The sequence below is a fragment of the Symsagittifera roscoffensis genome, chromosome 3 (genome assembly GCF_963678635.1).
Source record: "Symsagittifera roscoffensis chromosome 3, txSymRosc1.1, whole genome shotgun sequence".
Lineage (NCBI taxonomy): Eukaryota > Metazoa > Xenacoelomorpha > Acoela > Convolutidae > Symsagittifera > Symsagittifera roscoffensis.
In genome coordinates this window covers 77,681,179-77,696,066 of record NC_087064.1, presented here as the reverse complement: position 1 = coordinate 77,696,066, position 14,888 = coordinate 77,681,179, and the positions used below count along the sequence as shown (strand labels likewise).

Below are 14,888 nucleotides of genomic sequence, written 5' to 3'. Positions count from 1 at the left end.
TTTCTTCAGACGAAATTCGGCTTTTTAACTAGCCATTTTTGACGGAATTTTTCATATCATTCAAAAGTTGATATTGTCCTGAGCTTAAATTTGAAAAGATATTTCACCTGTGATCTTTTTTTTTTTAAAGTTATGGGGGTTTAAAGGTTGCCATTTTGGCCAATTTGTGACAATTAACACGCGATATATTTCGCGCTATTAACGCGTAAACGGAGATTTAATCCATCTTAGAAATCTTTCCAAATTGGTTGAAAGAAGCTTATTTGCCATAATTGATTTGTTATCAGGAGCGAAATCTATTCTTTTTTTACTTTATATGGCGTGTGGGGGGATGATTTTCAAAGAAAATTTCAAATTTTAGAAAAACAATTTTATTTCATTTTATTACATATATTTTTTAAATGTTACTACTGCTCCATAAACCTTAAAAGGCAGTCGGAATATTCAGGACTTCACCCTGATACGAGCAGTCTTGTTAGTTGCTTAAGATCTTCCCGTACCCGCTAATTGCTTCTAATCTGGATAGAATTTTCATATTGTCAATCAAACCAAATTTTTAGAAACTAAATATTTCTCATCGAACATATGAAAGATACATTTTCTTTAAAAATAACCTTAAATCAAGTCACTGCTTATCCGCAATGAGATAAACGTTGATTCAACATGTTTTGAGAATATAAAAAAATCGTACCAATAAATTGCGACATAACACTTGTTATGACAAGTGTTACTTTGCGTAAGGTTGCTTAAACTATTACTGTATCTCAGGTCAGGTGACCTAGTAGTTAGCTCAAGCTAACGGGAGGTTGAGAGCTCAAGCATGACTAAGTTCTTGAAAAAATATTGGCTTTTATATTTCAATTATGAAAATGAACCAAAAGTTGTTTTGATCACAGAAAAGTTCTCGACCAAAAGCATTGGATCCTGTTTACTATCTCATGTTAACTCCCTTTCTACAAAAAGGGAGGGGGCAATTTATTACATGGTTTGGATGGAAATTACTGAGATAAGGCCAGTCAATAAAATGCGAGAAATTGAATTTCTGAGGCATACAAAAGCAATAAAAAAACTAAGCATTATATGATGGACTTTAAAACTAAACAAGACTGCTTGTATCAGGGCGAAGCCCTGAATGTTCAGACTGCCTTTTAAGGTTTATAGAGCAGTAATAACTTTAAAAAATTAATTTAAATAAAATAAAATGAATTTTTTTTTTTTAATTTGAATTTTTTTTATGAAAGTCATCCCCCCACACGCCATATAAAATACAAAAGAATAGATTTCATTCCTTGAAACAAACCAATTATGGCAAATAAGCTTCGTTCAACCAATTTGGAATAATTTCTAAGACGGATTAAATCTCCGCTTACGCGTTAATAGCTCGAATTATATCGCGCGTTAATTGTCCCGAATTGGTCAAAATGGCCAAAATGGCGACTTTTAAACCTTCATAACCTTACGAAAAATGATCACAGGTGAAATATCTTTTCAAATTTAAGCTCAGGACAACAATACCTTTTGAATGATATAAAAAATTCTGTCAAAAATTGCTAGTTAAAAAGTCGAAATTAGTCTGAAAAAAAGCCCACCCCGAGCACAAATATTTCGTTACTTTCGTATCGAAAGTTGGAACACATACTGCCTCATTTGGAAAAAAACGAATCACAAGGGAACCAATTTGTTACAAGGTATCATAGGGGGCAAATAAATAACAAGATCCAAATTATTTTCTTTTTGAAATTCGGAGTAAAAAATACCAAAAAGAACAATTCCGAGCTTTAGTTTTCTTCAATTTACTCACCAGTATCAAACAAAATTGAACCAGTGATATCTATCAAAGAAATTTATCAAAAAACTTTGTACATATGCGTCTTTAGGAAGATTAATGGCTGCGATTACATATATTTTTTTAAATGTTACTACTGCTCCATAAACCTTAAAAGGCAGTCAGAACATTCAGGGCTTGACTCTGATACGGATGATTTAATAGCGCGAAATAGCGCGAAATATTACCGTTTACGCGATAATAGCGCGAAATATATCGCGCGTTAATTGTCACAAATTGGCCAAAATGGCAACCTTTAATTCGAACTCTAGCAGCCCATGTTTCTTGCACTTTTTCGGATTCCTATGGATGAGCAAATGATTACGAGGGCAGCTTGTATCAAAAAGTTTAGGCTGGGTTGGGGTAAAATAATGCCAAACAACAAAAATGTTCTGATTTTTATCCAGTGAGGCAAAAATTTTGACAAATGACATAATTTGATGAATTTGGTTAGTTGCAAACTAAGATCAAAACACTTTCCTCGGGTTGTCCAGAAAATTGATTTGATACTTGCTGAAAAAGAGGGCCATTAATTTAGTCAATTGTGCATACCGTTTGGACACGAGTTCCATTTCGTCCAACAAATTGTTCTTCGATGTTTTGGCTTGACCTCGGCTGACCTTTTTCGATCTAGTGTTCTGTGTTTGAAACACATTCTGCAAAATGTGAAGAAACTTCATGTTGGAAAAGCCCGTCGAATCTTCTGTAGATAACTACAAATAAAAGGACAACAGAATGAATAAATTTGCATATGAAAGAAGTAATTACCGATTTATTACCAATTTCATCGCATAAAATTAATGAATTATTTATAGCTGTTTATAACAACGAAAGTAAATCTATAATGGATCAAGCTATATCTCAGTTGAGGTGCAAAGCCTACTGTCAGTTTGTGTAGCAATTTTGTCTGTTTTTAAAACTGATGTGATGTGTAAAAGAATATTTATCGTTTTTTTCTTCTACAAAGCACTTGCTATTTCCTTAAGATATCAAGTGGTATGAGAAAAAAACGGTACTAAAAACAGAATATTAGTTTGAACTAGACCGTTTTGCAAGCAAAGTCATTTAAATTCGTTTTAAAATTGGAAATAGCGGAAATATTACGGAGGAGTTACTTTTGAGTATTCCTCCCGGACAAAATTGTTTTTCCATATCAATTTTCTACGTGCATATCACTGTCAAGGGATCGAGATATTCAAATTAAAGCGTAAAAAAACTGCAGTTTTATGTTAATCAATTTTGAGAGCTTATAGCACTCGAAGGCTTTTGTTCTCGTGCTAGTTGAATTAATTCAAAAACAGCTGAGTAATTTGAATTCAAAAATGGAATTTGATCAAAAAACTTGGGGCTCTTACGTACCATCATGGGGTCTACAAAGTGCAACGAGAAAATGCATTTTGATTGTATAGCCCAGCTTAAATATATTTGTTGAAAGACGCAATTGTAACTTGGAATGCATTTAAGAGCGCCTGCAGCAGAATTTGTACGAAAGTCAGTGAATGTCACTGCGTATCGGGTGGTACAAAAGATCGCCAACGTCTAATTTGACAATCCGATTATTGTTATGTCTCTGTTAAAAACTCCAATTAGTGTAGATATATCAGCAACCTTAAGCTATGACCATAAAGCCGTGAATGATTTAAGATCATCGTGGCAATGTTGTGAAAGGAAGTTTGACAAAACTTTCAAGAATAACCCAAAAAGTTGTCGTCATTTTTGATAATCACCAGGGTTTTCAGGCAGCTGACAATTTATAGAGGAAGCCAAAAAAAATGTTTTTACCTGCATAATTTTCAATATTTTGAAGGCTGTCGATATGATTATAGTTTACACAATAAAGTCTGACCTTTTCCTGGAAACAAAGAATAATATCTTGTTTAGGGAAACCTACCTTTCGTTGTTATTAATAGTTGCCGTCTTACGCCCCAGTAGACTAAATTTAAAACCCTCGTAAAATGAAAATGAAAAGCGGAATTGAATAGAGCATTGGAAAATTAGAATCCAACGCCCAGCCGCGCTTCACAAAAACAAGGTGGATATAATCAAAACTGGCGACCACGAGATGCTAAAAATAGACTAAAATTTTAGTTCCGTCTACATTCAAATAATTGGAGGCATACATTTTCCTGGGAGCATTTCGAGTCAAAATTTTAAGACAACTTGCATAAAAAACGTGTTTTTAGATTGAACTGATAACAATTAAATAAAAAATAATATTTGAAATTAAAGTTTTAGCGTTTCTACGAAGTAAGATTTTTTTGTATGAGCAATCCTGCACTAGATTTCCATGGAAAAAAATCTATCTAATTTGAGTTTTATCGTCTAGGTCTAAAAAATAGAAAAAAAAACAGATCATAATCAATTAAAAATGAATTAAATTGCTATGTTTTCAAAAAGCATTAAAATCCATAGCAACAATTGATGTTTTTCCGTTTTAGAGAAAGAGACAAAAAACTCCATAAGAGTTAATTTTTTCCATTTTTAGAGATGCAAATTTAAAAGCACACAAAATACTTTGCACATTTTCAACTGAAGTTGGTTACCTGTTGTTCTGTTTCAAATTATTTTGATGTATTTTTGATTTTTGTAACTCATTTTATGTAACTATATTTTGCTGTTTTCAACCATTTTCATATTTAATTTAGATTTTTTTGTATGGGGTGTGGCGTAACAATTGGAGGTGGACAATAATTGTATGTATGTATGAGTGTATGCAGATTATAATTGATATTAAGTTTGATCAAAATAATGGATGGATTACAATCAATTTTTTATTCCTTTTTGTTGTCTGAGGACAGCATGGGAATCGATTGTTTTGTTTATAATTGTTTTTTATCTCTTTTCTTAGATGCGGGATGCGTAACAGTTTTTACGAAAAGAGCAGTCAGCGTTGATTACTCTCCATGATCCAGGACTAAATTTCTGGAGCAAAAAAAATTTTGGAAAAAAAGTTTATAATATTCAGCGTGCGCGATTTTTGGTTGCTTTTAAAAAAGTGTCAGAATTATTATTGCTAGCGGGCAATGATTTGTTGTCGACAGCAACAAGATATTGTTTTCTTCAGGTCAAAATTTTTTTGCCGGTATCAGGTTTCTTAAAGTTAGGGGGGTTAAAAATTGCCAATTTGGGCAGTTGGTTCTTTTCCATTTTCACGGCACATTTCAAAATAACCATTTCTATAGTTGTTTTACGTGTTATTATGCTTAAATGCGTGATATTAAGATGTTAAGTATGAAAAAAATTGTTCAAATAGTTTTTCAAAGCTGAATTTCGAATGTGGGCTGAAGTGTAAATGAGCCGGCCAGTTTAGGACAAATGACGCGCGATATATTTTGTGCTATTAATGCGTAAGCGGGGTTTTAATCCATCTAGTAAATTGTTCTAAAGTGAATTGAGTTAAACTATTTGATTTTTTAACTCTGCTATATGCGAAATTTATCACTTTGTTGAGGGTGCATTTTGAATAGGGTGTGGTGTGAGAGGTTCTGATTTTTTTTACGAATAGCAAGTGCTTAAATCAAGCACAACCCATAGACCTCAAGATGTAGTTCGGACATTCAGGACTCGTTTAGAAACGTCTTGTTTAGTATCCAAAACACGTTTTTTAGTTGAACAAAAGTCTATTGTTTCGGTATAGAATTGACTATCGCTCGCAAAATGATTACAGATAAATCGGTTCTGCACATAGGTAAATCTGTATATTTTTCTGAATGTTATCCAGTCTCATCCAATTTTTCACAGTGCTGGTAAAATTTTGTAAGTCACTTAAGCTACTGCAGTGTAAAATATTTATTTTGAATTTTTCGTTGTGTTTTTTTTTACTTTACTTCAATCAGAAGTTCATTTATTCATTTGGCTCTTTTGTCGTTCCCTTTCGCCTCACCTGTAACTTTTGCAATCCTAATTCATGTTTATGTGGCTCAATTGTCATAAAATTTGCATGTCAGTGAAATACAAACGAAGGAAAACGTTTTAAAATCAAGTCTAACACCGTAAAATTAATGTTTACATGAATGGATGAAAACGCGGTAGAAGAGCTATATACTTATTCGAGGTATATGTAAAAGCCTCGTTTTTTTGAAAATCATCCTCCATACGCTATGTGAACCACAAGGTGAAATATTTTGAACTTAGCAAAGTAATAAATAGACCAACTAGCATGCCTAAATTCAATTTGGAACGATTTCTAAGACGAATTAAATCTCCGTTTTTGCGTTTGTAGCACTAAACATATCGCTCGTTACTTGTCCCAGATTGGCCTAATTGGCAATCTTCAAACCCCTAAAATTTTACAAAAATTATCACAGGAAAATTTTTTTAATTTGAGCTCAGAACAACAATACTTTTCGAATAATTAAAAAAAAAAAGTTAGTTCAAAAGTAAAAATTCATTTGAAGAAAAAACCAGCCCGAGCACAAATTTTTCTCCTTTTTCTTCAAAAGTCGGAACAATAATACAAACTGTGGTCTTTGCTGATAACTAGTATCGAAAACGGAGGGAAAATTAGCAGCACTAAAACTATTCATTGCCAAAAGGCAAAATTTCGGCTGTTAAATTGTGTTTAATCCGTGCCTAAACTAGGCTTTATTCATCATTGGTTTCTCTACTCGAAAGCAAAACTTATTCAAAAAAATGCTAAGTTGTGTAAGTTTTGAAACGAATTTTAACAACTAACCATTATTCACTAGTTTAGTTCGTCACTGTTGGTCACTGCAAAAACATTTTTTTTTCTCACGTCAGTGAGCCTAGATTTTCTACTATGTTTTCGTCAAAAGATTGAATGTCAAGAACGCGTTGATTTACGAAGCTCTAAGGAAAAGTATTTTTTACGTCATAACTACCATTCACCTGTAGATATAGCTTTAAGCAAAAGGTTTTTGTCACATGCAACCCAAGTCCATCAATCTTTGAGAGCTTTGAAAACATCAAAGAATATTGGCTGAACACCTTAGAGAAAATCTTGGCTGTCTGGGCAAATTTTGGCCAAAGAGTTTTTGAAGATGTCAAAGATTTTTCGCGAAATATCAAAAATTTTTGAAAATAAAACAAACACCTCAAAGATTATCTTACAAATTTTTAAAGAATTGCAAAAGAATGCTAACTTTACTTTAAGTTTTTTACCAAGATTTCAAAAACGTCGAATGAGTTTTTTTTTAAATTATGCTGTCTGGGCAAATCTTTAAAATCTTTTTGCATTCTTTTTCAACATATATAATTATAAATATTGCAACGACGTTTTGAGAAAAAATTGGTTGTAAGCTCCTTAAAATTCTGTTAAGATATTGAAGAATCATTAAAATTTTTTGATGAAATTTGAAGATCTTTCAAAAAATTTTTGCGAAAAACTGGTGAATTGCGGAGCCATCAAAAAAGTTTACGAGAACATCAGATTATTTCTGGGCTGCTTAAAACTAATAACATTTTTTGCTATATTTGATAAAATTTCAAAATTCTCCAAGATTTTACCTGGGAAATTCAAAACCAAAAATTTTACGTCGAAGAAATTGAGACTGCCAGAATTCGACAAAAAAGGCAATAGTTTTATCAGAAAATGCAAAAGTTTCACAAATTTTTAGAAAAGGAACTAGACGCTACCTATGGAGTGCCTGTTTTTACAGCAAAAGCTATAATTTGCATAATTAGAATATTATGTACGTTCTCTTTTTGTGCATAGTTTATGATTTGTCAATAGCAGGCTTTTTAGCTTTTGCAATTTCTTAATTTAGGATTAATAGACAAGTTTTCTTAAGAAGCAAAATTTTTTTGAAGATTTATTGTAAATTAAGGTATTCTGAGGTAACTTTTGAAAGCAAATAATTGTGTAATTTGTTGTGAAGTTCTTATAATTTAGCTTTTCACCACTTACCACATTTAGCAAAGTTGAGGATAATGTTTAAGGTATCAATTTCAGATGTTTGAATAGCATATATATTATTATTCATTAGGAAGATAAACTTTTAAAGAGTCTTTTTTATTTTTTGTAAAATTTTGCCATTAGAGTTTTTGTAAAATTTGCATTCTTTTTGCAAAAATATTGCACGATTTTTTATTTCAAAATTCGCTATGGTAAATTTTCAGAACTATACGAAAAGCAGGCAATTTTAAAAACTTACCCATTCCCACCGCTTTTGGCTTCAAGTGCAAAAAATAGCTTTAAAAACTTTTGCAACTGTTTACTTTTAACCAAGCAAAAGACCTCCCAATTAATCTTTTACACTCTGATTTGACTGGAATCAGGTTTAAAAGTGCATAAAAGTATGAAACTTGGATGGCAATTTATAATTTAATTATTAAATTTATAGAACCAGTTACCAAAATTACTTAACTGGAGGCGGGCGTTGCCACCTTTTTCAATTTGGAAACTCCCTGTTTGCTAATAGTTTAAGAGCATGATCAAATTAAACTGAGGGCAGTTTTGACAGCACCTAATTATAGCCAGGAACAGCATAATGAAATTAGTTAATGCCTGTAAACGAGATTTTTATTTGGAAAAAGCGAGTTTGGAATATCAAGCGGGGCTGAAATGTTTTTTTTTTAAATTCAAAACTTAAATAATTCCATATATGCTCGAAAATTATTTAAGGTTGATAAAAGTAACCTGATTTCGAAACATGTAGTGGTCATAAATACACAGACGATAATGTAAATTTGTTCACTGCTGAATGCCTGATTAACTGTTTATGCTGAACAGGGGAGGGCTCCTTCTATTTAAAATACACAAGGGCGGCTGCATTGTCACTGATCGATGGCCAGGGTAGACACCAAATGTTGTCTCTTCGCACACTCGGATAGGTTCTTTCTATGTCTGGATATGAGGCTATAGTTTCATCCTAACGTATATTTCATCAATTGAAAAAGTACTTTTCGTTTGCAAGGGAGAAAGCAGACGACTATACAAAACCGTGATCTTTCCCAAGTTCAAAAGCGGAAGGAGGGCTGTGGGAAAAGATGGGAGTCAAATGTAACTAACAGTTTTTGGAACAAAAAAGGTGCTTGAACTCCTGGGAATAGATTGCCTGCTAAAATAAAACGCGGGAGAGGGCAAATCTTGAACCCAAATTGGACAATTTATATTACAGTTATATACAAATCGTTTCGCTAAACGGGTCGCAGCATGAATGCATTGAAGTGGAAAAAGCTATTAGAAGGTGACTCTAGTTGAAAACAGGTAAAGAGTCTAGAGCGTGTGTTTAATAATGCACATATGGTATTACGTCACCATGCTGAGGAGGAGTATGATGGGTTAAGATTAAGATGGTATGATTATCGACTGGACCTCATCTCACTTTTTAGTTAAATTATGTTAATATTTTTTACCCCGCCCAAAGATGGCGAAATTACATTAAGGCTCGCTTACCTTAAATTTATTTTCGCCGAAATCGCATAATGTTCAAAAAAGTTTCAAAACAATAAGTTTCATCCAATTTTATATACATTTTTGTCCTGTTTATTTTTCTTTAGAGATGACGGGGAACATTTTTAAGAATATAATGTAGCTTCCCTGATATAGTTTAGCTCTATAGTATTTTTTTTCGTCTAGCGGACTAGTTTTTAATTTTCGTCTAATCGGTTCTTTGCGGTGGCCTCCTGTGTCTTGCCACTGGTGCATATGGCTGAGCGGAGCTTGTTTCTAGATAGGCTTTAGGGTAGATTGATTTGGCTCAGACGGGGGCTAAAAGCATCTGAAGCAGTTATCCCCTCTTTTTGTCAGGGGGGATGTGTCAGAAATCAGTTTCGCCGCTTTAGATAAGTGTACCTCGCCTATGAGAGCATCAATTAGTCGCAAATAGTTTTTTCTATTTGTATCTTTTGAGCAGAGTTACATCTTGGCTGATACTTTTACTAATAACTAAAAAGCCGTGTACGTTCTGATGATTCCGGTTGTTCTAGGACCATAATTATCAACAGCGGAAAGGAAGCAAAATACAAGCAACAGCTCTCTGAGAGAGCCGCTGTTTTGTCCCTGATTGAAATTTGAATTATATTTATTCAGAACGATTAAAATATTTAATTCACTAGGGCCACGCACGAATCCTGAGGCGCATCAAGGCGAGATTGGCAAACCAAAAGCAATGAGTCTTTAATACTTTTATTTTAAAAATTAGCCAGAGTTATCTCATGTAAATTGGAATTATCGACGAGGAAAAATATTTCATTATCTATAGGTATTTGTTGTCTCTTTAATTTCTTGCAAGTTAATTTTTCATAGTTTCAAGTAGCAGTTTTTTATAGCAAATGCAAGATTTTTCATTTCACTGACTAAGTTAACAATTTTAGGATCAAGTTAACATCCCCCCTTCCACCACCACCCCCCCCCCCCCCCCCCCCCCAATACCCCCCTCCCCACCCCCAAATAGACCAAGTTAAGATCCTCCACCCCAGCGTTCATTTTAATTTAAACCTACTTAGCGCTGCATGCAAAATGCTCTATTCTGATTGGCTGAAAATTCGAACTCAGAACCAAGTTAACATCCTCCCCCTTAACGGATTGGGGGGGGGGGGGGGGATGTTAACTTGGTCTTAATTTTGGATTCAAGAACTATCGTACATCGCTTTTGCAAAGTCTCATCATGAAAAAAGCCAATGTTTTTTTAAATAACTGATCATGATGCAACGGCTTCTTTGAATAAATGTTAGCGAAAATGTTGCTCAAACATTTTCGCGAACATTTATTCAAAGAAGCCGTTGCATCATCAAAGAAGCCGTAGCATTTTTGTCAACGTGGAATATGCTATTTTATGATCCGTTGTTGCCTGAAAATTTTTGATGTACTTCCATATTTCAAAAACCATGAAATACAATGTACAAGGCCTAAACTTGGCTTGGCAAACCTTAGGGTTAAAATGGGATTCAAATTTCTTGGTAGGGTTCGTCGAAGTTTTTTTTGTTATACGTGGAAGTTATAAAAAACCTTTAAACGTACAAAATTTTTGCAAAAGGAACAAATGATACCAACTTGCTGATGGAAACTGTGATAACTATCAAAACAACCCCCAATAATTAAAATTTTTCACACAGCTCTTTTTTTTCTCTGTAGAGATACTTCGCAATTTTTTTTCCAACCAAAAAAAACTAGCTATCATACCTTCCCGTACTAAATGGATTTTGTTTTGAAATTCTTTATTTCAGATCACTGATAATAATTTTAAGAATCAAGATCTAAAGTTTGGATTTAAAAGAAAATTAAAGATCTGAAAGAACCATGAAGAAAACAAATTTCAGATCGAAGCATCTGAGAAACCCTTTGTTAAAGTATCCAAGCGTCATTTTGACAACTCACATCCAAATTCCTCATCTCAAAATGATTTATTTTTTTATTTAGATCAAAATTACAACGTTTACCTAAGAACGAGTTTATACGGATTGTTACTCTATTTGTTTTCCACTTCTGTTGAATTAGTTGTTTTGTGATAACAGCACTGCACTGGAGTTTCATGGATAATAATCGATTGTAGTCATTTTATAGAAAAGTAATCCGGTAACCATAATCCTGTGCCCAGTATCCATAAAATTACAAAAGTAATCAATTACAGTCCATCAAAAGTGCATTATAATCCTAATAATTTTTCAAATTCATTATTTTTTTATTTCAGTATAATCAATTATAATGTCTTTTTTGAGAATCTGTTGGTGAATTTTGCAAAATTTGCAGCCTATCTCACTTCTGTTTAGTGGAGATGCTACGGACTAAGTTTCAAAAACTTAAATTTTTCACACTCAATTTTTCATTTAAATTTTTCTACTTTTTCAATTTGGCGGTTAAACAATTTACTTAACTGTTATGTTTTACTGTTATTTTTTTTACTGTGATGGTTTCTAACAATCCCTCTCTACAATCCCCCCTCCAACCCCCCCCCCCCCCCCTCTGTTTATTCCGCTGCCACCGAGTTTGGGGGGGGGCGGTTGCAGGTAACGGAACTGTTTATACACCGAAGTAGGGGGGGGGGGCTTAAACGTGGAGGGTGAGAGTGGCGGGGGTCGAAACCTGGGGGGCGCGAGGGTGTAGATGAGGTGATGGTGGTGGTAATATAGATGAGGTGATGGTGGTGGTAGGGTAAAAACATCGTGATCTATAGTTACTGTTGAAAACTTTTGCATCGATGAAACAAAAAATGATCCCAAGCAAAATTAAATTTTACAATCTGGGAATTTTGGAACAATAACTTGCCGAAAAAATCAAAAAGTAGTTATAAAATTTTGCTTAGAATCAGCTTTACCGAACTCCAATGTTGTTTTTTCTTAGAAAAGGCGACTAAATTGAGAGAAAAAACTGCATCAAAAAAGGTGAAAATTTAGTAACCCAGCGTTAAAGCGTTTATAATTGAATACCGTTAATAGTTAGAGACTAAATCAGCTTTTCTATTTTCGTCTATTATATTCTGACACCGAAACGTTTCGAACAGTATTTTTTCTTCAAATCTATATGAAACCGATAATACATTTGACTGGCTGTTTTCCGTTAAATTGCTTGAAATCATGCACAAAACACGGTGTGAAAAACTAACATTACTAAGTCAATAGTTCAATTGACAAAAAAAAGATAAGTTTTAATGCTTCTTGGCAAATAGAAAATGAAATTGCTTATCTGTGATTGTGGCTCTTTTGATCAACAGAAAAGAAAAACAGATGCTATTAGAAATAGAAAATGATCCAGCTTTTCTATGTTGATTCGATAATACCATAGAAAACTACTATTTTTATTCAAACTGGGTTTACAAAACTAACTTGCCATAGCTTTTACAATGCAAAAATAAAATCAGTTAGTGGAAATTTGTTGGTCCTCTTATGTAGGAGTGAGATAGTCGATTTTTTTCCAGACAAAAAGAATTTTCTTGAATTTTTTTCACGAATTCAGAAAATCATCAAAAATGTATCATTTTGCAGATGATCCACTTTTGTTTTTTAAACGCAAAACACTACCCGCACTGGAATTTTTTGGGAAATAATCGATTTTAATGGTTTATATCGGCACAAACTTAACCCATCTAATCGATTTTCATGACCAACCAACCATGGAAAATGGTCTTATAGCGGATTATAATCGCTTAATTTCAATGTTTAAAATCCATTATAATCGATTATTTTGACAATATAACAAAACTTTGTTTTTTTTGTCAATTCTAATTTGTTTTTTTTTTCTGTTTGATTTTTCGGTTACGAATTAAGTGCAATCTAAACATTTTTTAGATGCGCTTCGAGTGATGTCGAATGAAGTTTTGCAAAGAGTAAAACGAGAATATTTTCCAAGAGAATTCGATGAATAGATTTTTTGGCAATTTAATATGAGCATTTGAGGCATTTGAGGTCTCGACTACGTTCCACATTTTGACCAAGGTCGTTCGATAGAAAAAAATTCAAATTAGTTCGATTGAGTAGTTTTTTTTCGGGAAGTTCGACGAAGCAAATTATTTCATCTACTGTGTTCGACCGACGAAATTCAAATAGACTGAGATCGACCTGGGATTATTTTTGACCGAAAAAAATTCAACCGAGCAAGAAAAAACATTGCGACCAAGTTCAACCCAGCTGAACTAAGCAGTTTAAATAAAAACCGCGAAAACTTGTAGTTGATCAAAAATTTAGTTTTTGTCTCAAACTTGCAACAAAATTGTTTAAAAAAACAAACTTTGCGAAAATTTTCATGAAAGTAACTATTTTGAAGGGAACTCCTTGAAATTTATAGTTTGCGCTATATAACTCTCCTCGCAAACAATTTTTAGCTTTTAAATGGAGGTTCTCGAATGAGTCAAAATTTGTTGTTCATATTCTTAAGCAAAAACATCGAAAAGTTATTTAAGGGTTTTCCTTTTTTTTCAAAATCGAGTTTGCCTTTTGGATCTGGACTTCATGTTTCGACTTTAGAGTGTAAGACTTCATTTTTTGAGTAGGAGTGTTTTTTCAACTACGGATTTTTGGTCAAACTCTGACATGTGTTTGATCCGACTAGGTCGAAAATTAAAACAGAAAACTTGATCCGAGATTCTGTAGAGTCTGAATCATTACAATTCCACACGCGGATAGAAGCTAGAGAGCAAGAAAAGTAAGTCTTTTTGATAAGCCGAAGATAATTTAAACGCCATGTCTCTAGTTTAAGAAATGAGGGAAGTTGTAAAGACTTATCCTACAATCTTCACGGCAACATCTAATTTATGCTGAGTCGAAGAGGGTTATGAAAAAAAGGTTCCTGGTGAAAACCGCATGTCTGTCGTCGTCTTACTTTAGGACTTTCGTGACTTTCTTTTGACATCTTCATATCAAAATATTCTAAGTTTTGTGAAATATTTTTTGTCCCTGATCGGATTTCATGCAACTAACCCTAGCCAAGACAGCTGCGCAGATATGCTAGGCGAACCAGCCCCGTATCATAGTTTAAAAAATATCAGATTGTGCCACATCAAAATCACATGATAACAAAACTTAATTTATATTTAAAACATGATAATATTTGGGTTGCATAAATTATTCTATGGATCTGAATCGACTCCCCTGAACTTGTGGTCAAATAGGTTACCACATCACTACCATCAGTTGCTATGGTCAGACTTGAGGACATACCAGACAATAAAAAACGTTGAACGACTCGAATGTACAACTATTTATACGATAAAGTCGACTGTTGTGGAAAAAATAGAGTTTCTCTGCCTCATTTTCAACAAAATTTAATCTTAGCCCAACAAATGAAATTTGCCGAATAAAAAACTTCGGCCAAGGCTGCATGCCAATAAGAGTCATGCTTTGGGGGCTTTGAAATGTTATGGGGCTGTAGGACCCGCTAGAAAACTTTTTTCTAGCCCTCAACTTTTTCACTCTCCGCACTGGGGTGTTTGCAAAAAACGCCGAGTACCGAGCAGCTGTTTGCCATAAACAAGTTTTTGAAAAATTTGTTAGTCGGAACAACGTAAAAAAGGTGATCCTTATCCTTGAAGCCGAAGAAATAAAATTTTTGATTAAGTTAAATCAAAGAAACCAATAGAAACCAAGAAGAGCAACATTTTAAACCAAAGAAACCAAGAAGATCAACATTTTAATAACAAAAAGTAATGATATTAAGACCGTTCGGATC

The 14,888-nt window shown here is 33.5% G+C and overlaps 1 protein-coding gene across 1 annotated transcript in view; it reads right to left on the bottom strand.

Moving 5' to 3' along the window:
• Positions 1–14,888, bottom strand: part of LOC134841847 (uncharacterized) — a 68,343-nt gene that overhangs the window by 17,928 nt on the left and 35,527 nt on the right. Inside the window, exon 3 of the mRNA XM_063857887.1 lies at positions 2,378–2,538. Within this exon, the coding sequence (XP_063713957.1) occupies positions 2,378–2,538 (161 nt within the window). The remainder of the gene's footprint in view (positions 1–2,377; positions 2,539–14,888) is intronic.